Here is a 23,834-nt window from a genome sequence, read left to right as displayed (position 1 = left end):
ATTGGTGCACGTGATCTGGTGATGAAGAAAAAAGGAGATGGGTTGTAGCTTGGGACTTTGTGGGGAAGCCAGGAAGATTTAGTTCCGGATTTCCCCAGTATGTGTCAGGTACTGTTCTAAAAAAAGTACTTTGAGATGGCGTGTGTCTTGGAGTTACTGACAGGAATGGATCTTCCCTGGAACACTGACAATAATCCGGAACTGTAACAACTTTCAGCTCTCCCAAGAGGGAGCTATCAGGGGTGCTAAACCCCAGGATTTATTCCTTCAATGGATCAATCCGAAGAATCAGCCAATATGGGAGGTGAGACAGAAGGGCATTGGGGGGGGGGGGCACTGGAAGGTTAATTGAATCCCCCAGCCCCCCTTTGGAGGAGTTAAGGCATGCGGAAGAGAGGCAAGATTTAGGAGGCCAGCCCGAAGAAACAGATTCCTGGAGAAGTTGTCAGACGGACCGGAGAAAAGCTGCCCGGAGAATTCATCCCATTAAGCCTTTTACATACTGCAAAGGAGGCATATTGGAAGTGTGGAGTCCAATTATATCAGAAGGCCAACAGGATCGAATTACAAGGGAGAAACGAGAGATGCAGACAACAACAGGTATGTTGCAATCTCCACGTCCTTCTCCCCCACACCCAAAAGGAAATTTACCCCTTGCAGAAAGTATCCCTCCAGGGTGGCGATTTTATCCTGGTCAAGGGTGGATTCAGTACCAGTGGATGCCAGTGCCAGCAACGTCCTGGCCCCAGAGAGAATCAGCGATCCCTTCCCAACAAAGAGATCTGTACAGGCATCAGGAAGCAGCCACCCACCTTTCCTCATGCAGGGAATGAGGCCAGACCAGATGCAGTTCAAGGCCAATTTTGATGGGCACCATGAACATTTATCTTATTTCCTCACTCAAATCTGGTCTCACATACACCAATTTGGAGACCAATATGCAACCGAACGTGATTTAGTTACTGCAATAACAGATGGGATGAATGAGGGGGATGCTTCTGACTGGGTGGTGCAATTGCACTATGAACAGGCCCCAGCACTACAGGATGTCAATGTGTTTCTTCAATTGCTGAGACTCAGATTTGAGAATCGAGACAGTGGCTGAAAATGAGGACAAATTAATGGAAATGAAACAGGGCAAGCAACCCTTATCAGATTTTATATGGGACTTTAGAAGGGTCGCAAGCCACCTCATAGATTGGCCTGAAAAATTAATCTTGCACTATTTTAAAAATGCCATTGACCCAAAAGTAAAGAAGGCCTGTGACATTAGGGGAATACCAGAGACCCTGCAAACATGGTAGGTGGCCACCCTGAATTTAGACCGCGACATCAACCAACAAAAAGACCCCTACCTGAAGGCCTTCGTAGGAGAGCTGTGGCCAGGCGACAGCTGACCAGACCTGCTGAACCTGCCTCCACCCAAACCACCAGAATGATAAAGTGTTATCATTGTGGACAGGGTCGCCATAGAGCAGCCAACTGTCTGGCCCCCGCACCTGTTTTACAAGCTCCACAACTGAGGTCTGATACAGCCACCAGGGGGCGGAAAAGTCAAGGAAAGCCCCCTGACACTAACCGCTTTGCTAGACACACCATAGAAGGTCCTCTCCATGCAGAAGGGAGCAACAAACTTCCAGACCAACACAGCCTCCCTGGACAACCCACTGACAAAGATGATCCTATGGTGAGTGCACCCATCACACCTTTTATCGTCAAAGTGAAGTTAGTGGTGCCTGACATGGGGAGGCAGGGGAATTAGAAGCTGTCATAGATACCAAATGCTCTAGATGCCTTATTGGGCTCCCCATCGTTGAACAATTGGGCACGTGCTGTCCAGACAGTTTAGAGTTAGTGGGATTTGGGATAGTTAGTTAGGAATTGTGAGCTGTCCCCTTAAGGGAATGCATCATCGTAAATGTAGTTAAGGTATCCTGGGAAATGTAGTCAATGTAATGTGGTCACATCTGTAACCCTGATTGGTCACTAAATTGACCCAATTGGGTTGGCGGAGGCTCCCTTACTCTTGCCTGAATCTATTACCATGCAGCTGCTTCAATCATCATGGGGTTGAGACCTTATCTTTGTACACCACAATTCAGACATGCAAAGGATTGGACATTAAAGAGAACCTCATCATAAATGTGAGTTGAAAGGATGCCTGATGAACCAATAAAAAAGACTTTGTATGGATGATTTGTGGAGTTGATCTGTCTGCTTTATGCCATCCAAATATTAATAAGCAGAACAAACAATTGGGCATAAAAACTAAACCACTAAAACACCCAATCAGATTTGAACGAGTGGGCGGGACATTAATTGGAGGGACCCCAGCCACCCAAATGACAGAGTTAATCAAACTGGAGATGGGTCCTCACCGCGAACTCATATGTTTTATAGTAGCTCCAAGAATGTCAGAATCTGTCATATTGGAACTTGCTTGGCTAGATAAATGGGCTGCTACCATCAAGTGGGAGGATGGATTCCAAAAAATCATTATTGGAGTGGAGCACTGCCCCACTTCCTCCCACTAAGAAACCACCATCCAACCCGGGCCCAGAAACTGAAGCAGCAACCACCGCCTCAGACCTTCTTCCAGGTACTCCCCAAGTGCCCAAACAATATAGAGACTTGGCTGAGGCATTCAGTGAAGAGGAATGTAATGTTTTACCGCCCTATCGAGCCATGGATTGCGCCATAGAATTAGAACCCAGGGCAAAACTGCCAAAACCAAAGATGTATTCCATGACACCAGCTGAAATGACTGAATTGAGGAAATTCATTGATAGCAATTTGGACAGAGGTTTCATTGAACCTGCCAAATCTAAGTTGGCTGCTCCAATGCTGTTCAAAGAAAAGTATGATGGCAGATTGAAATTATGTGTTGATTTTAGGGGCATGAATGCCGTGTGTGTCAAAAACATGTATCCTCTCCCCCTTATGAAATATTTATTAAACCACCTGTCAAAAGGCAAGGTCTTCACCAAGCTAGATCTGTGAGAAGCCTATTACTGGTCTGCATAAAAGAGGGAGACAAATGAAAAACAGCCTTTAACAGCCCTAATTTCCAATTCCAAGTCATGCCTTTCGGACTTCATGGGGGCCCCGCAGTATTTATGCAACTCATTAATGAAGTGTTACATCTGCACCTGTACCAGGGGTCCTCGTCTACCTGAATGACATCCTTATATTCAGTGAAACCATTGAGGAACATGTCAAATTGGTCAGACAAGTCCTGAAAAAACTTTTGGCCGACAAGTTATGTGTAAAACTGTCAAAATGTGAATTCCACAAGGAGTCTCTGGATTACTTAGGCTATCAAATATCCAACCAGGGAATTGAGATGGACCCTGGAAAAGTGAAAGCCGTGCTGGACTGGCAACCCCCCAAAACACGAAAGCAACTTCAAAGCTTTTTGGATTTTGCCAATTTCTATAGACAACTCATTCCTTCTTTTGCCAAGGTTACCCGCCCTTTGACAGAGTTATTAAAAATGGACCCTTCACCCACCAAACCGAAGTCCAGTCAACCCCTTGCTTGGACAATGGACTATCAGAAAGCTTTTGAAACCTTAAAACGCTTCTTTGCAGCTGAGCCCATTCTCTAGCACCCAGACCCAACCAGACCTTTTATAGTCCAAGCTGATGCTAGTGATGTGGCGGTAGTGGCTATTCTGCTACAAAAGGACTCTCAGAACTGACTGATGCCTTGTGCTTATGTGTCCAAAAAGCTAATGGACACAGAGCGAAGATGGGAGGTCTGGGAGAAAGAAGCATTTGCAGTACGATGGGCTTTGTTGACTTGGAGGCATTTCTAGAAGGGGTCAAGGAACCGTTTGAGGTGTGGACTGATCACAAGAACCTCGAGGCTCTAAAGACACCTCGGAAACTATCACCTAAACAAGTCCGCTGGGCTCAATACTTCAAGCAGTTCAACTTCAACATGAAATACAGTATATCCCCGGAGGGAAAAATATATTGGCGGACGCCCTGTCCAGGAAACCCCAGTTTGACAGTCACTGAGAGGAAATAGTGCAGGCTTTGATATCAGAAGCTCAATTGGCAGGCCAAATAACCACTCGAGGCCAAGCCAACCACAACCCCAAACACCTGGAAGACAAACTGACCACGGAGTTGAAAGCAGCCCTATTGACCAATCCCTGGTTTGTGGGGCATCAAACCAAATTAGCAATGAATGAGGAACTGGCTTGAAAAGGAACTAAACTTTATGTACCTGCAAACCTAAGACTAATGGTACTAAAGCGTAGCCACAACTCACGGCTGGAGGGACACTTCGGGTTCTTAAAAACCCTACATTTAAGGTGTTTGAGAAAATATAATGCGGAATCTGAAAAAAATTGGTGCACATGATCTGGTGATGAAGAAAAAAGGGGATGGGTTGTAGCGTGGGACTTTGTGGGGAAGCCGGGAAGATTTAGTTCCGGATTTCCCCAGTATGTGCCAGGTACTGTTCTAATAAAAGTACTTTGAGATGACATGTGTCTTGGAGTTACTGACAGGAATGGATCTTCCCTTGAATGCTGACACCTAGATGTTGGAACCCACCCATCTTCTGCATACCTGATGACACTAAGGTTGAGCAAGACTGTCTTAGAACCTTCTGATATCAAGAGTCTGATAATATGGAGGTTTCCAAACATGTTAATCCAACTTCCTGGGAACTTTTTGTCTGGAGGGGCAAAGCCAAAATATGACAAATTTGGTGGTGTCCAATCTCCTACATAATGCTTCCTTATGCTGACATATACATTTGGAAGCAATGCCACATATTTGTTTTAAGAGTAAACTTTTAAAATGTCCATATATGTAGCTAAGATTAATGAAATAGCATATTACAAAGGGGTATAAGTAAGCATTTTCATAATGATAACAACTCTTGAGATTGTTTTGTGCAGAGAAACTTACCGAATTTTCTGCTACATTGTTCATGCTTCCATTTAATATTTCTCTCGGAGGTTGTGAATCAACTTTGTATGTGAATATTGGGCTGCCATTTTCAATTCGTAAACTAATAAACTTGTCCTATAATCCAGAAATAATGTTTTATGCAAAATAATAAACAAATAGGCATTAACTGAAAGGCATATTTTCTTTTATTCTAAATAACATCGAATATATATATCTTTTCCTAATAGTCTGATTGTTTCAGCTTTCATATTTAAAAGAAAAAAAATGCATTGTTCCTTAGGAAGAGAAAGAGGACAATCTTTTCCCACAGATTTGCTGAACTACAATTCTAAACATTATTGTGCAACAACTGGAGAGTATTGGTGGGAATGACTGATTGAAGCCAATAAAAAGCAACATTTCCACATCTAACTACAAATCCAAATATTTTTCATTTTTATTCTATGAGAAAGCCATAATAAAGAAATAATGCATCTTTCTGCTTTGTCTTTTGGACTACTAGTTTCTATCACCAGATAATTAGAAGATCTGGAACCTGAAATAGGAATTTTATACATTTATTTATTTATTTGATTTGTCAATTGCTTACAAGATACAGGTATAAGAATAAACATAGTTTTGAATACATGAGATAGATACTTATAAGAAAAATAAAAAGAAACAGTAGGACAGGGATAGTAGGCACGATTGGTGTGCTTATGCACGCCCCCTACAGGCCTCTTAGGAAGGGGGTGAAGGTCAATAGTAGACAGTCTAAGGTTAAAGTTTTTGGGGTTGGGGGAAGAAACCACAGAGTCAGGTAGAGTATTCCAAACATTGACCACTCTGTTGCTGAAGTCGTATTTTCTGTAGTCATGAACACATGCTCATGAACACAGGCAACAATCGTCCTGCATTTGTTTGAACATAGGCCAAGACTAGCAAAATATATGAACTAAAAGAGCAGGGATTCTAACAGATGAACCTTGCATTTTGCTTACTGACATTCAAACTCAACCACCCTTCCTATATCTTTTCTTCAAGTGAGGCAGTAGCTCATGAAGCATCAGGGATTGGATCTGAGTGCTCAGTCTGATCTTTATATCTATACTCAGACAGTATAATGATCAATTTTCCATTTACTTAGCAAAAAAACAACAACCCCAAAACAAATGACTTAGCATAAAGTTGTGAGAAAATTAAGGTTATGTTCCAAAAACTTCAATGCAGTTGGCATCATAAGGGCTCAGGAGGTATTATTAAGGTGATCTGCTTGACACAATGTTAAGATCTGAAAACTGAGATTCAGAAAATACTATGAAATCTAAGTTACATGCATTTTTCAGCTCCACAGTTTATGGCTTTATAACTTTTCATGCCATATTTTAATATTCCTAGGACAGTGAGAAAAACAATGAAGATGTTTGCACTATTGTAGTTTTATATCTATTTATACTTCTACATAGTAAAATATATATTACTAAGTATATTCCTGAATGGATTTATTAAATAAACTAAATTTATTAAATAAATTTATTTAATAAATTTATTAAATAAACTAAATTTATTGCAGTTAACAGATATTATGCAAATTACAGCTGAGAAAGTAAATTTTCAACATTTCAATATATATATATATATATATATATATATATATATATATATATATATATATATATATATTTTCTTAAGTTTTCGCTGGTACTTACATGTATGGTGTTCGGCGTGGGAAAATACCTAACAAGCCGAACACCATATATATATATATATATATATATATATATTTGTTTTCTGAGGTTCTCGGGTATTTGTATGTGGATCTTTGGTTATTCGGGCTCTCCACGAAGATTCAAGTATCTAGGCACGTTTGGCGGTCCCACTCGCCATCTTCAGGCTGGTGCTTGCTTAGTGCCAGTGCAAGCAGTGCTTGCACTGGCACTAAGCCGAAAGCACCAGCCTGAAGATGGCGAGTGGACCTCGCCAAACGCTGCCTAGATACTTTGAATCTTACTGCTGAGAGAACCCGAATAACTAAAGATCCATATATATATATATATATATATATATATGTTTTCTTAAGTTTTCGCTGGTACTTACATGTATGGTGTTCGGCTTGGTTCGGGTATTTTCCCACGTCATTGTAGTTGTTCTTTTAAAGTCAAAAAGCTGGAACACACTTCCTCACTAGTCCAACACATGGAAGCCACAGGTCATAGCATCAACTTCAATGGCACCAAAACCCTGGCCACTATAGAAAACCCTAATCACAGAATCATCAGAGAAGCCATAGAGATTGAAAAAGACCAGAAAGCATGAATAGAAGAGATGATTCCACCAGGCTGTCAATCATTTGGAAGCCTGCACTCACAAAAAAAAAATCTCCACACCACAAGCCAGGCAAACACCTGGGCACAAACAGATCCCCTGATACCTCCAGCTCAAACACATCCCAACCAGGCACCCAGATGAAACCCAGCTTCCTAACTAATGATAGCCGTCCATTTACCCGAAGCCAAGCTGCACTAAAGGCCTCCATTAAAGCAACACAATGCTGCCAGCCAATCAAGATACAAAAAGAGCCAAAAACAGACAGAAGATATTAGAGACACCAATCAAGCAGAACACAGCAAACTCCGAGACCAATAAACACAGACCAAGACTCCCAACCAATCAGGATGAAGAAAAAACCATTCTGGCACAGCAATAGGCTGCCCCAAATTCAAATCTGAAACCACTGTAAAAGTCTGACTCACAGACGGACACAATACAGAAGCCTGATGATGGCAGATGAGATTCTGCTGAAACGTCGCTACAACTTTAAAAGAACAACTACAATGACGTGGGAAAATACCCAACCAAGCCGAACACCATACATACATATATATATATATATATATATATATATATATATATATATATATATATATATATATATATATATATATATATATATATATAATATTTTACAAATTATTCCCCTTCTTTTGGGATTATGCTAGTTAATAGAATTATTTTATGAGATGCCTTTACTATTGTTTAAATCAAATATTATTGAAGAGACCCTGGAGATGGGTGCAAAATACAAACCGACAGCTCAATTTTCCCACTCAGATGGCCCCAACTCAGAAGACAACTTCGTCCGCCAACAAACTCCACATAATGGAATGAATGAGGCTTCTGGTGACCACTGATTTGCTAGACACTTTCTATAAATTTTCATTAAAAAATTTAAGCAGTTATTCTTGTTTATTTAAGTCTTAAACTATGAATAAAATAATTGGGTATTTTGAAGCTTTTCCCAGATGCATTTAGGACAACATCATCCCTTAACAGGAAAGAAAAAAGATTTAAATGGATTAAGAATGATCTTCTTTCTATGGATGAAATTTAGACCCTGGATTGAAGAGTATAATGTACATACATACACAAACATACTATACAAATATACATACATACATTCTGTACATAAATACATATATAATAGATCTCTGAGATACACTTCCACCAAGTCTGTTTCTTTATATCACAAAACTATTAAAACTGTTTATGAATAATTTTTCAAACAATACAGTGTATGTTAATACAGTGAATCTGAAACAATCAGTTATTTGAATCTGTGTTTCAAATTATTTTCAATAATTTGATACTAATTTTGGGTTAGTATTGACCTATTTACATTGTTTCAGAACAATTTATCTGTATGGATCTTCCTTTCCCTGTGCCTAATTTCCTTCCTTCCTCTTCTTCCCCACTTTCCACTTTGCCTGGAAACATTTACATGAATATTAATTACCTGATTTTCTGCAAAGAACACCAACCCGACATCTGAAGTAGTTTGAATGGTTTGTTCATATCTTATGTTTGCTGAGTCTGAAGAAACTTTGATATGTGCATAACCTATGCCTTCAAAGTAAAATTCATCAGATTGTTCTCTGTATCTGAAATATAGAAATTTGCAGATGAAAATGCTACCATCCTACCAAGCATATCTGATATATCAAGAAATGTTTTAAATAAAGAAAACAGTCAAGCTAAGTGAAAATGGTGTTTCCCTTCATAAGGAAATAAACTATATGTGAAAGCTACGTCAATACTTCACAGATATTTGTTTCCTCCTTATTGTTTTTAACACTTACACATTTATGAAGTTTAAATAATATCTTACAATTGGTTTTATGAATTCAAAAATAAAGCGGAGAAGAAAATAAAGCTGAGAAGAAATTGCAAGTTAACCAAACTTCTTTATCTTTCTTCATCCTGCAGTTGTATACATTTCTTTGAATTTCAAAACTTGCCTCACAAGTTACACTAAGCTATTTTTGTTTCAAATATATTTATTGAATAAGTCACAATTCAAACATCATGCTGAGCACCAGTCCTTGTTTCAAAATCACGATCAGTGGGATCTCATAAAGAGCTTGTTAAGAAGCTTAAACATGGCTCAAAGAGATGGGATAGTGGCTCAAAGACTAAACTAGGATAGGGAACTCAGGTTCTTCATTTTCAGCCACTAAAGTTTACTGAGTGACTTGGGATCACTTACACAGTATTTCAGTACCCCAGTGCATTGGGAGGGTGGGGGATTGAAGGAAAAAGTATCCCAAAGGAAGGTGGGATATATATATCAAATAAATAGAATACAATTGCAATTCAACTTTGATTTCATGTGTGTGGATCAAGTTGCTTCAATAAGAAACCTATAGCACCTGCACAATAGTTAATCAAACTCTAAATCTATTTGAAGGCATCCACTTAATCTGTCACTTTGAATCAATTAAGCAATTCAGTTCAAAGTTTTGAAAGGAAGACTTGATCCAATTGTTTATGCAAAGTCCCATCTAATATACTTTAATGGCGTGTATGAATGATCTTGGAGAGACAGGTAGAAGAGCTATAGACTAGGCAAGGGTCAGATAAGAGATAGCTCAGCCAGCAAAAAGAATGTAGGTATGGCAAACATGTCAGAAGGAATGCTCCTTAGTTTCTTGGATTGTAAAACTGAGGGAACAGAGATTTATTTTCAGACTATAGAATAATTAATGTAATCTTATAATAAAGATAGAACTCGAATGTCTGGGTGTGTTTCTCATCTGGACTTATCTCGTAAGGCTAATCCACATGGAATCAAAAGCAAACATATTTAATGCAGTGGTGGCTAACCTTTTTGGGCTCCTGTGCAAAAATTGTGCACGCGCTTGTGCGCACACTCTCACATGCCAGCACCCAGAAGGCAATGCGCACCCCCCACGCCCCCTGCGCATGCGCGTGCAATCCCCCCCATGCCCCCCCACGCTGCCCTCTTACCTGCACTGTGCCTCCCAGCTGATTTTCGGCCTCCCAGAGACTTTAGGAAAACTTCTGCAGCCTTTGCAGGATGACAAATGGGCCCGCTTCATCACTTCCAGTATTTCCGGAAACACAGGAAGTGATGAAACGGGCCTATTTTTCGGCCTGCAAAGGCTTTCCTTCAAACAGGCCGAAAATCAACTGTGAGGCACGTGCATGCGTAGTGAAGTAAGTTTGCCTGCGGCTCACGTGCTGGCACAAATGGCTCTGCATGCCATAGGTTCACCATCATGGGCTTAATGCAATGTGATAGCTCAATCACAGAATAAGGAAAGTAAGAGAATGCATGTAACATTTTAACTGAATCTCAGTGAGAATTGAAATATAAGATCTATAAATGTGAAAGAGAAGTTTGGCATACAGAAAAGAAATTGTGAATAAGTTTAACTGTTGTTAGTCCAATGTCTAACTTCTTCTGCTCTCAGTGACTGCATTCTTCAAGTGGTAATAAAATGTCTATCCTATGCCAGCCCATATCATACACTGGTCTCAGAAATGAACCTAACCCAGAGGCATCCATAGATTTACCTCTTTTATTTAAAAAAAAAAAAAAGCACTGTGCCATAACTTCCATCCCTTTAATACATGTACATATTGCCACAATACATGTAGAAAAAGATTAAGGCTTGAATCACATTCGCACCATGCAGTTTTTGTCATTTCTTCCATGTGGCTCTACACTAGGGCTGTCAAACTCACAGCCCACGGGCCAGATGCATCATGCGCTGGCCACACCCATGCCCAGTTTAGCGAAGAGGAAAAAGTCACATGATGCCACCATGACGATGCGAGTTTGACACCCCTGCTTTACACTTTACACTTTGCATTGACTGCATCTCCAAGGTATGACCATTGGAGTCAATATGCTCTGAAGGATATTCTGAAAATGTCATCTCAGAGGATGTCTCAGTCAAGAACCCCAGAGGGCACTTAGTTTACCCAAGCTCAAACCCTAAAGGAGTCCTTCAATATTAATTCTGATCATTTGTCAGAAAATACTTCTGCCCTTTTGTAGGGTTTACATGGTTTCATCATATAGATCCCCGAAAATCATAATAACAGCTCACTGAAAGCTTCAGCCACCCATATTTGACCTTACAGATAATTAATAACATTCTAAATAAGTGGAGGGGAATACTTTATTGTAGATCAGATTTCAATAGGTACAAGAACAAGGAGTAGCATGGCTGTGTACATGACCAACTTAAAATCTGAATAAGATACATAGAAGCTTTCAAAAGCTGATAATAAATATCCATATTTGAATAGGAGAAACAGAATGTGATAGATTGTGCTTGACAACATTCCACATTGATAATTATCTAAAACACATTTAGAAAAAAAAATATTACCTCCTGCACGGTTGCACCACAGTAGTATTAAGATTAAAAGTCCTCTTGAAATTGTACAGACTGAAAATTCTGTCATTTAAGCTATCTAATTCAACGCAACCTTCATAATGTGGATAGTCCAGTACACTCGGAGGCTGTAAGAATAAGAACACTTTTCAAAAAAAAAAAAAAAGCGGCAAATTTCAATGCCCAGTACTGTATAAACATAGAAATTGCAATTGCCATGAGATTCTGTAGCCTCTGATACATTTTCATTATTGCATTACACAGACCCAACTATTACAATTACATTCAGTATTCCATATCCTTAAAATTCTAATTCTTAATTAAAAGAACTTAAAAAGAAAGGTTTTAGTTTTTAAGATTGCAAAAATAATTTTGAATATTTGGGATTTACTGATTCACTGAATGTTTGCCCTAATAACTAAAAATCTCACATTCTCAATTCCTCCAGCCTATTTTGAAGTCAACCATGCAGTTATACTCCTTCTTCAGAATAAAGAAAACAGGCAGAGAAAATCATGAGACAATTAGTGTTTACTCTTCAGCTGATCAATAAGTATGCAAAATCAATTATCCCCTGAGTGTCCCATCTAACGGGATAATTTTTTATTATATCAAACAGCAAACATGAGAGCTTTTTGGAATGTAATTGAGATTCTAACTAGCCTACTGATGATAAAAGATGCATATAAGTCTTATGAGGTGTGTTATTGTCTCTGTGATAAGGAATAATAGAATTCTTGGTTGCAAATTTATGGAAAATATGGTTAAAAAAATATTTACTAGAATATACAAAGAATCCCACAGTTTACATTCATCCAAGTAGCAGATAGATAATTTTTAGGTTGATCAGATTAAAATTTCTTTGAAAAGATTAGTTAAATATTGGGGAAAAATGAAAAAAACAAACCTCATAATTTATCAGCACATTATTTAAAACAAGAGAAACACAAAATATAATATAATTAATTTACACTTTTTCACTTGTATTTTAATATAAAATAAGTAATTTTATGATCTTGATGATACAGTAGATCAACAGCAAATGAGTAATATTTTGAGTAAATTTGAGTAAATTCAATTGTTACCACAGGATTGTGCAAGAATTTTGAAAGCAACTTTGGAATTTCAACAATATTTGAGACAATTAAAATGATGAAAAGCAGAAAGCCTCCAGCCTAGATGATTTCCCTATTAAATGGTATAAATATTGTACAGTTATTTTGAGTGCAATATTATAAGAGGTTTATACTAAATAATTTACATATGATTTATTGCCTTTATCTTTTTATGAGGCTTATATAAAATGAATTTAAAATCAGGTAAAGGTTCTAAATTCTATGGAAAGGTATAAACCCATGTCATTAATTAAGGTGGATACTATTAACTGTTTTGTTGGCTAAATCATTGCAGTGAGTGTTATCATACATAATTTATCCATCTCAGTCTAGATTTATTAAAACTAGACATCAGACAATTTACATTTATTAATAGATATTTTGGACATAGCTCAAGATGAATTAGATTCTGCTGCATTAAAATATTTAAAAGCTGAAAAGCTTTTGAAACATTTCAGATTAATTTTCTAAAGCAAGTTACATGTGGATTTCCACCTTCTTTATATGGATTGCAATTATATTTGAGAGCCAGTTTGATGTAGCGGTTAAAGGATAGAAACAGGAGAACTTAGGCATGAAGCCAGCTTGAAGCCTATCTCTTAACATCCTAGAAGAAGGCAATGCCAAGCCCCTCACATCCCAGACATAAACTGTTTCAACTCCTTCCCTCAAAACGATGCTATAGAGCACTGCACACCAGAACAACTAGACACAAGAACATTTTTCCCCAAACGCCATCACTCTGCTAAACAAATAATTCCCTCAACACTGTCCAACTATTTGCAAAGTCTGCACTACTATTACTATTAACCTTCTCATCACTCTTTATCACCCATCCCCTCCCACTTGTGACTGTATGAGTGTAACTTTGTCGCTTGTATCCTTACGATCTATACTGACTGTTTCCTAGTATGATTTGATTGCTTATTGTATCCTATGATTATTATTAAGTGTTGTACCTTATAATTCTTGACTCTTGATGAATGTATCTTTTCTTTTATGTATACTGAGAGTATTTGCACCAAGACAAATTCCTTGTGTGTCCAATCACACTTGGCCAATAAAGAATTCTATTCTATTCTACCGTGTTTCTCCAACAATACAGCCTCCCCCAATAGGAAGTCCCAGCATGTTTTATCGGCATAAAATGAAATTAAGCTTCTCCCCCAAAATTAAGACTTATATTAAAACATGCGAAATGGGGGGGAATGGCGAGGGGGCCTTGCCGTTAGGAAGTACTTTTGTTGCACACCCAGATATGGTGCTGCCTGCGTTGACCTCAGCATTGGTGGGGCACTTCATATCGGGAGACCTTCCTCCACCATTGCTTTCCCTTCTCCCCGTGCTGCCGTGGCATTTAGAGCAACGCTGCGGTGTTTGGCACAGCCACGCATGGCCAGCCAGGGCTCCTCCTTGCAACCGGAGTGTGGCAGAGACACTCGGCTTCAGGTGCTCCTGTCGCTGCCTTCCCGGGCATCGTTCGAAGGCAAAGCCCATTCTTTTAAAAACGATGCCCTACTACCAGTATGACAAAGCCTCCCCTGCCCAAGAGGGCAGCCCAACCCCAAATGGGGAGGCAAATCTTCCGGGGCCACAGTGCAGGATCGGCCCACCCCCGGAGAAGCGCCCAGCCACCATCCCTGCCTGGCGCTGGGCAGAGCGCGAAGAGCTTTGCCTGGGGCACCCAGCGCAGCTGACAGGCAGGCCCTTTTGCCCGGCAGCGGAGCTCTGGCCAAGGCAGTGAGTGCTTCCCCCACGGGCCCACCGCTCATCCCGCCAGGGCCGCACCAGAGCCGGGTGGACTGGGCAGAGCTGGGAAAGTGAGCCGCGGGTGCGTGCCCGCCTGCCAAGTGAAAGAGCCAGGCCGACCCGAGCTTGGCTTCCCAAGCCCCTCCAGTCCGACCCCGAAGGGGCCACCGGGAGAGGCTGCCCGAGGCAGTGATAGCACCCACCCATCCGCGGACAGGGAGGCAAGGTGACAGCAGCACTGCTTCCCTGGCCAGCAGGTCTGGTGGAGAGAGCCCGAAGCCACCTGTCCTTTCCACCCCTCGCCCAGCCCGTCCCCGTCCCCACGCATCTCCAAACGCGCTGGCAGCTCCAAACGTTGCAGCGGCACGGGCATCGGCACTCACTCAGAGGGGCTCAACTCGGAGGAGGACGCGGTGCATGCCCAGCGTTTGGAGCAACGCCGCGGCAGCACGGGGAGGAGGGAAAGCAACTGTGGCAGAAGGTCTCCCGATACAAAGTGCCCCACCAATGCTGAGGTCAACATCAAAGCTGTCACCACCCGCCCGCTCAAGGATGCAAGGGGGGAAATTAAGTCACCCCCAAAAAGACGGCCTAGCCATTTTTTCGGGGCTCAAAAAAAAAAATAAGACCCGGCCTTATATGAGAAACATGGTATTCTATTCTATTCTATTCTATTCTATTCTATTCTATTCTATTCTATTCTATTCTATTCTACTCTACTCTACTCTACTCTACTCTACTCTACTCTACTCTATTCTATTCAAAAATGTGGCCCAGAAAACTCTGTGAATTGTTTATGTTCAATTTTACTCCAAAGATAGATAGTGCTATTTTACTTTAAAGTAAATGCAGAATCTGGAATAGTAAATTTTAAATCAATTATTTTATAATTATTATTTTAAGGAATTTCAATGGCTTCACACAGACTTTTTTTGCCTAATATACCACAGTGGGAAAATGAACAGCTGAAGCATGCCTTAAAACATGGGTGTCAAACTTGATTCCATTGAGGGCTGCATCAGGGATGTGTTTGACATCAAGGGGGAGGCAGGGGGCATGGCTGGTTTGACATTACTCATATTGGGGCACCTTTGGTGGCCCGAGTGCTCTGCCAGCAAAAACGAGCTCCCAAGCTCTGATTTGGCTGCGATGGCCTCTTGCAACCCTCTGCCAGCGAAAATAGAGCTTTGTTTTCGCTGGCAGAGGCACTGTGGGCCAGTCCTTTGCTGTTTCCAGGGTGGCCCTGAGGGCCAGATATAAGCACCCCATGGGTCAGATCTGGGCCACAGGCCTTGAGTTTGTCACCCCTGCCTTAAACCTCTGCTTGAGGTGCTTCAAAGAAACTGAAGTATTCTTGGTTTTGATGAAATCTGCTTCTGAAACCAAATTGATTTTATATTTATATTAAAAAAAATTTAAATGTGATAGGTTTGACAAATCTATAATTTTTAAAACTCTTTTTCTATAACTGAAAAAAAATCAAACAAATCATGGAAGCTGACTAATTTGTTCCATTTTCAAAAAATTTCCTCTTTGTTTCAAATCTGAGTAATGCTTGATACAGAATTTTGACCAAAAATAAACAATAACATAACCTCCCAAGGCATATCCTACAGTGGAGATATTTCCAACTACTTTTTTATAAGAACAATATAATAAAATTATGAGAAGTGTCATCTATTGGATTACAAAAAATAATGATATATTTTTTCTAATATTTGCATAAGACATAAAGCTATTACCGTAAATTCTGGTGGATATCCTCCCACATAGAAGACCACTTTGTCAGGATCCAAGTTAAGAAGAGTGTTACTATTCCTACTAGAATCTTGAGGTACATATTTGGCTGACAAATCTGAGGATGCAGCATGCTTGTATTCTAATTCTGCATACTGGTAAATTCTAGAGAAGAAGAAAAATGCATAAAATTGAAAGTCTTCCAATATGAGTGCAAAATAATTGGAAAGGATCTATTTTAAGGGCCCATACCTCTTAAATGAGACTAGATCCAAAGTTATGTCCCTAGTGTTTTTCTCATACAATTTTTCCATCACTCGTATTTCATTTTCGGAGCCTCCTAGGTTATAGGCGCAAATAAGATGACCACCACGAATAGCCATACCGATATAGTTGCTGGAACTCTGAACATGAAAGCTTAAGTTAATTCTTCAGACAACTGCTATATACTATATAATCCTTTTTAAAAAAAAAAATTCAAACATAACACCTGCAAAGGAGGTGCATGCAAACAAAATCACTAGTGGGGGGAGTTGTTTTCAATTTTTCTCAGTCTGCTGAGGTTTTTTTTAATTCCCACATAAGCTTGTGCTCACCCTGGGACAGAAGTTGCCTTACAGATAAATCTAAGTTCAATGTAGATATTCAAGGCAATTGGATGGTATAAATCTGGGCCGTATCTAACAAAATGAAATTCAATATAGAGAAAAGTAAAGTACTACACTTAGGCAAGAAAAAACAAAAGTACACATATAGACTGGGTGAAACCAGGCTCAATAGCAGTAACTGTGAGAGGGATCTGGGAGTCTTAGTGGACAACCAGCTAAATATGAGCCAGCAGTGTGCAGCAGCCGCCCAAAAAGTTAATGCAATCCTAAGTTTTATTAACAGAGGGATACAATTAAGATCAAGGGAGGTACTAATACCACTCTATAAAGCCTTTTGTAAGACCACACCTAGAGTACTGTGTCCAGTTTTGTTCACCACATTATAAAAAAGATGTTGAGTCTCTAGAAAAAGTACAGAGAAGAGCAACCAGGATGATTAGGGACTGGAGACTAAAACATACGAAGAACAGTTACAGGAACTGGGCTTGGCTAGTCTAGTAAAGAGAAGGACCAGGGGAGACATGATAGCAGTCTTCCAATATTTGAGGGGCTGCCACACAGAGGAAGGGGTCAAGCTATTTTCTAAAGCTCCTATAGGCCAGACAAGGAATAATGGATGGAAACTGAACAAAGAGAGATTTAACCTGGAAATGAGGAGAAACTTTCTGACAGTGGGAACAATCAACCAATGGAACAGCTTGCCCTCGGAAGTTGTAGGAGCACCATCACTTGAGACTTTCAAGAAGAGATTGGACTGCCATTGTCAGAAATGGTGTAGGGTCTCTTGCTTGGGTGGGGGGTTGGACTAGATGACCTACAAGGTCCCTTCCAACTCTTATTATCTGTTATCTGTTAAATCATCCAAAGAACTCTGAATGGGTGTTTGTAATCCTCTAATTATCTGATAGAAAGTTCTAGCCCTCAAATTCAGGGTTATGTAGGCTAAATCATTTCCATTAATATATATTATTATACATATCTACACAAATGTACACATAGTAAACCCTGATTAACAAATAGGTGAAATGGTGCCCGTTTCAGCCAATGTCCGTTAAAGGGTGAATCAGATTTATGTATGTCTAAAATTTTCATATATAGTTCATAATATATGGAAAACACACGATGTCCAAAGCTTCACATGAAGGCTTAAAACATCTACATTCTAAGAATCAATTAGAAGAATTATAATAGGATAGGTAATTAACACAAATAGTTCATGACATTTGATGCTTTTAGAAAGTAATTATGTGGCTCCTTTGACATAATGACAGGAGCTTTGCTCTATTTTCAGCTATAGCTCCATTTATTTCCTGCATTAAAGATACATTCGGAAGATAATTTTGACCATTATTCAAATGATAAATCCCAAATTGCAAATATCAGGTAAATAATTTGTTGGGGTGGAAAAAGTCACTGAAAATATGGGTATTAATATCTTAGATCGGCTTGTTGTTTAGTGCCTAAAACTGACATGATAATTGATATACAGGTCCAAGAAAACCCTTACTGATGTCTCAAGGCCTAGAATAAAGTAAATATACTGATTCAAAAGACTGGAATGCTTAGGACAGGGGTCCCCAAACTTGGCAAATTTAAAACTTAAGCTATGCTGGCTGGAGAATTCTGGGAGTTGAAGTCCACAAGTCTTAAAGTTACCAAGTTTGGAGATCTCTGGCTTAGGATTTTAAACCCGACTCTGCCAAATAAAGATAGAGATTAATTTCTTCATTTTGCAGTAAACTGACATTTTGCTTACATTTGATTTCTTTCTTGACAGAGTGACTCCATTTTTTAAATTCTGGAACACTGTTATATTGTTTTCAGTTTAAGAACTTTCTATTGAACTAGTCAATATTGATTGTTATTATTTTACGTGATCTTCTTTAAACATTAAGCTTAATTATTTTCTATATGTAATATAACCTTAATATGCCAAAAAAGATAAGGAAAAAAAATAGCAAACCAAACAAGAAAAAAAAATCAGAAACAGAGGGGAAATAACAATAACTAGCCAGGTAAGAAAAAGAAAAAAAAATCTTAGAAGTAATGTCAAAATATAGCTAAGAGAGAAGTTTAAAAAATTAAAAGATTAACACTTAAAATTAAACAATGAATAAACTACAGTAAAATAAAATATATTTTGGTTATAGATTTGTGATTTTTCAATAATGGCTTGGTAAGAAATAGTCAACACTTACATCTTTGTTACCCAGATACATGACAAACATGTTGCGTGGTTGTGTCATGTGTTCCTTTTTATCAGGCCTTTGTAGAAAGAAAGAAAGGGAAGTATAACCCTTCAGATCATCCAGGATATCAGGAAGTCGAACTTCAACTCCCGATTTGCCATTGAATTTCATAGGGATGGCTACCTAAAGTAAGGTTTGCAAGTAATTACAAACTTAGTTAGTAAGCAAAGCTTCAACTTACATACATTTCAGCAAGCCATACCTTATTTACAGTATATCATTCTTAAACAATTCAACCAACTTGGACTTACACAGTTTTGTTAACATTACTTATATCCCTATTGGCCTGACATATGTAGGCATCCAAAATAAAATATTTTTGAGAAAAAATACATAAAGCATATATAAAAATGTTTGGATAAGTATGGGAGAATAATTTTTTAAAAGGAAGCAAGGTATCTTTTGCCACAGACCTTATTTGCAGCATCTCTGGCTTTCTGGATGAGTTCCCTGATGCGATTTATATTCTCAGTTATATTGCTTGTTGATATGACTTGCTGATTGATATTTGTAATCTTGTTAAACAGATCTGGGAGCATGCTTGTTAAGTTATTTACTGTTGAAAGCATTTTAAAATGAGGGAGAAATATAGGATATTACATATCAAAATACAGATTGCCAATTTTACACATAATTATTACAATTATGGCTAAAGGCTAAAGTAATTGGGAATTTAATTTTTAGTTATTAACAATACACTAGTTTATTTACTTGCTAATTATTATCCCCAAGTGGATACAGAAAAGGAAAATGATAATTGTCCAGCTTGCTATGCCCTATTTTGGTTTCAAGAACACAAACTAGAAGGAATAGCTACTCTGTTAAGCTTAAACATATTAACAGCCTTTTCCAGTCTTTCACATCCTCCAAATGTCTTGAACTACAAAAATCTACATACCCAACATTCAAGGTGAAGAATTCAAACTCATCTAAACACCCACTGGGAAATAAAATTATTATTTTGGAGGAAACAGGACTGGTATTGTACTATTAGCCCAATAATCACTATAGCTCTCTAACAGTGCTATACAACAGAAAAAGTGAAGCTATTTCCTATATACAAAATGAGGCTGATGCAGGAAGTGAATAGTCCTGTGTAGACTTGCTTCACTATATAAACTTGCTTCAACTTAACAAGTTAAACCTGCTTGTGATTTGTTAACCTAAACCTACCACCACAATAAGTTAAACCTACCCATGACTTGATTTTGAAAGCATTACAAGCAGTTTTCCCAACTGCTTCAACCCAATGACTATGCCCTTAAAATGGAGGAAGAGGGTTCAAGCATTTTTGCTGCTCTAAAATCTTATATCTGAGGACTGACTTCCATACGTCTATGCTATTTAGGTTTTGTCAGGTGTTACTATGCAATATCTTGGAAGAGATTATTCTAGAGTGAGGACCTAAATTATCTGGTTTTGACTTTTCCAGAAAATCTGTTTGGTTCTATAACACTCACAAAGTGTATCTATTAAGTGACGACTCAATAGACGTTTCAACAACTGACCTTTTTCAGAAAATGATACAAGAAAACTCTGGCATTAATTTAAAAATAGTTTAAGGAATCCATAGAAAAGGAAAAAAAAGTTACCTGAATGGCTTGCTTCTCTCAAAGCCTTGTTGAAATCAGTAATCTGTATATTTTCATAGGTGTTCTTTATGTTCTCAACTCCAGCTTTAATGGGGTCCAGTTCACTGAGTACATTTGTTGTAATATTGTTGGCATTTTTAATCATGGTATTTGCAATTGTGATTAAGCTCTCTGTCTTATCTAGGTGGCAAATAAAGTGGCACATAAATTCAGGATAACTTTTGTCTTTTAAGATACGATAATATGTAAAATGCTCTCTCCTGAAATATACGAGGCTTATATTCTGCACTATTGTAAGTAACTATATAATTTTTATGCAGTTTTTTGTTTCTTTTCTTTCACTTAGTGCTTTTTTTTAATAAAAGAAAACATGGGTACAATAAATCCAATAAAATGCACATTAGTAGAAAGCCACATCACATTACTTACCTCTCTTTATTCCCTGGAGGTTATTTTGGAACTCACTAAGATTTCCCTGTATTGCAGTTTTTTTCCGTTCAGCTTCCTGAAGCTTGTTCCTCATAACATCAAGTGCTGGACTGAGATCTATAAAATAATCTACTATAAATCATCCTGACAATTATGGATTGCCCTCACTTTATTACTAATAGTAGTTTTACTATTCATGCTCCTATAACTCACTGCTTTCTGATGAGTGGTCTGTGTTTTCCTCTAGTTATTCTTTTGCCCAGATGGCCAGATCATGAACCCATTACAGGCGAATTCATTTCAGTGTAATCCTACTAGGCAAATTTAGCTACATTTAAATATATAGCTAATGTTCAGACTTTAGAAAAAGTTCAGAGAAGAGCACCTAAGATGATCAAAGGCCTGGAGGTTAAAACATATGAAGAACAGTTGCAGGATTTGGGTTTGGCTAGTCTAGAGAAAAGAAGAGCTGGGGTGACACAATAGCAGTATTCCAATATTTGAGGGGCTGCCACAAAGAAGAGGGGGTCAAATTATTCTCCAAAGCACCAGAGGGCAGGACAAGAAACAATGGTTGGAAACTAATCAAGGAGAGAAGCAACCTGAAATTAAGGAGAAACTTCCTAACAGTGAGAACAATTAACCAACGGAAATTATTGGTACTTCATCACTGAAGATTTTTAAGAAGACAGTGTACAGCCACTTGTCTGAAATGATACAGGGTCTCCTGCTTGAGCAGGCAAATGGACTAGAAGATCTCTAAGGTTCCTGCCAGCTCTATTTTATTCCAAATATGACTTTGGTTTGAGCTTTTTAGAAATATGGTTTAGACTATGGTTTAGACTAAAAAGGTAAAGACTGCAACGACGACACCATTAAAGCCAACATCTTTAACACATTCTTCGGCTCAGTATTTGTAAACAGCAATGGATCATGCCCAGTATTTCCTAGCCGTACCACAGATAACAACAATGATCTAATACATATCGATTTCACAGAAGACAATGTTGAAAAAGCACTACGCAACCTAAAACCATCTCTATCTATTGGACCGGATGGAATATGTGCCTACTTCTTAAGAAAGCTATCCACTGCCATAGCCAAACCTCTAAGCATAATCTTTGAAAAATCTTTCAGAACCAGCTCCTTGCCTAACCTATGGTCACAAGCCACAGTCATCCCCATCTTCAAAAAGGGAGACCCAAGCCTAGTTGAAAATTACAGGCCAATCTCCTTATGCTGCGTCACCTGTAAAGTCATGGAATCAATTATTAACCAATCCATCATCCTTCACTTAGAGACAAATAACCTACTCTCCAATAAACAATTTGGTTTCAGAAAAAAACTATCCTGTAATCTGCAACTCTTACACTGCAAAAACATATGGACGACACAACTCGACCAGGGCAAAGCAATAGACGCAATCTACATAGACTTCTGTAAAGCCTTTGATTCAGTGGTACACGACAAACTACTCCTAAAAATAAAATCCTATGGTATCTCTGGACAACTGAATAACTGGATAGAAGCATTCCTGTCAAACAGACAACAAATGGTCAAAATCGGGAGCGTACTATCAAATCCAGTACCTGTCAATAGTGGTGTTCCCCAAGGCAGTGTTCTAGGACCAACTCTCTTCATACTCTACATAAATGACCTCTGTGATCATATTAAGAGCAATTGCGTTCTCTTCGCTGATGATGTAAAGCTGTTCAATACCACAGACAATACTGCTACCCTACAAAAAGATCTTGACTATGTATCAGAGTGGTCAAACAAATGGCAACTTCAAATCTCAACAAATAAATGCTCTGTCTTACATATTGGCAAAAAAAATCAAAAAATAAAATACAAGCTGAATAGTCAAGATCTTGTTGATGACTCAAGCTCTGTAAAGGACCTTGGAATACTCACCTCTAATGATCTAAGTGCTAGAGCCCACTATAACTACATAGCCAAAAAGGCATTAAGAGTTGTTAACCTAATCCTACGTAGCTTTTTCTCTGGTAATATCACACTACTAACCAGAGCATACAAAACATTTGCTAGACCAATACTCGAATACAGTTCATCAGTCTGGAACCCACACTACGTATCTGATATTAGCACAATTGAGAAAGTCCAGAAATATTTCACAAGAAGAGTTCTCCACTCCTCTACTCGTTGTAGAATACCTTATGCCACCAGACTTGAAATTCTAGAACTTGAAAACCTTGAATTACGCCGTCTTCGGTCTGACTTAAGCATGGTATATAAAATCATACATTGCAATGTCCTACCTGTCAATGAATACTTCAGCTTCAACCATAACAACACAAGAGCACACAATAGATACAAACTCAAAGTAAACCGCACCAAACTTGATTTCAGGAAATACGACTTCAGCAATAGAGTGGTCAATGTCTGGAATACTCTACCCGACTCTGTAGTTTCTTCCCCAAACCCCAAAACTTTAACCTTAGACTGTCTACTATTGACCTCACCCCTTTCCTAAGAGGCCTGTAGGGGCGTGCATAAGCGCACCAACGTGCCTACCGTCCCTGTCCTATTGTTTCTCTTATTCTTTTATTTTTCTTATATGTACCCATTTCATGTATTCACAACTATGTATACATTTATACTTATTATCTTGTAAACAATTGGCAAATCAAATAAATAAAATAAATAAATAAATAAAATATCAGAGTCCCTTTCCCAGATAATTTATAATTACTGGTAGTCAATGGAAGGAATCCAGTTCAAAC

General features: G+C 38.7%; 1 protein-coding gene across 3 annotated transcripts in view; it reads right to left on the bottom strand.

Annotated features, from left to right (window-relative positions):
• LAMA3 (laminin subunit alpha 3) overlaps positions 1-23,834 on the bottom strand; it is a 139,536-nt gene that overhangs the window by 16,982 nt on the left and 98,720 nt on the right. For all 3 annotated transcript variants that reach the window (XM_087961635.1, XM_087961632.1, XM_087961634.1), the window contains exons 53-61: positions 21,091-21,207; positions 20,662-20,841; positions 19,483-19,625; positions 19,019-19,192; positions 16,465-16,616; positions 16,218-16,377; positions 11,606-11,739; positions 8,701-8,845; positions 4,926-5,042 (exon numbers count right to left, since the gene is read on the bottom strand). In XM_087961635.1, the coding sequence (XP_087817761.1) occupies positions 4,926-5,042; positions 8,701-8,845; positions 11,606-11,739; positions 16,218-16,377; positions 16,465-16,616; positions 19,019-19,192; positions 19,483-19,625; positions 20,662-20,841; positions 21,091-21,207 (1,322 nt within the window). The remainder of the gene's footprint in view (positions 1-4,925; positions 5,043-8,700; positions 8,846-11,605; positions 11,740-16,217; positions 16,378-16,464; positions 16,617-19,018; positions 19,193-19,482; positions 19,626-20,661; positions 20,842-21,090; positions 21,208-23,834) is intronic.

The sequence above is a fragment of the Notechis scutatus genome, chromosome 3 (genome assembly GCF_049901735.1).
Source record: "Notechis scutatus isolate UNSWTSFEM ecotype Mainland chromosome 3, rNotScu1.2, whole genome shotgun sequence".
NCBI classification, from domain to species: domain Eukaryota; kingdom Metazoa; phylum Chordata; class Lepidosauria; order Squamata; family Elapidae; genus Notechis; species Notechis scutatus.
The sequence above is the reverse complement of the archived record's forward strand: the minus strand, read 5'-3'. Positions and strand labels throughout refer to the sequence as shown.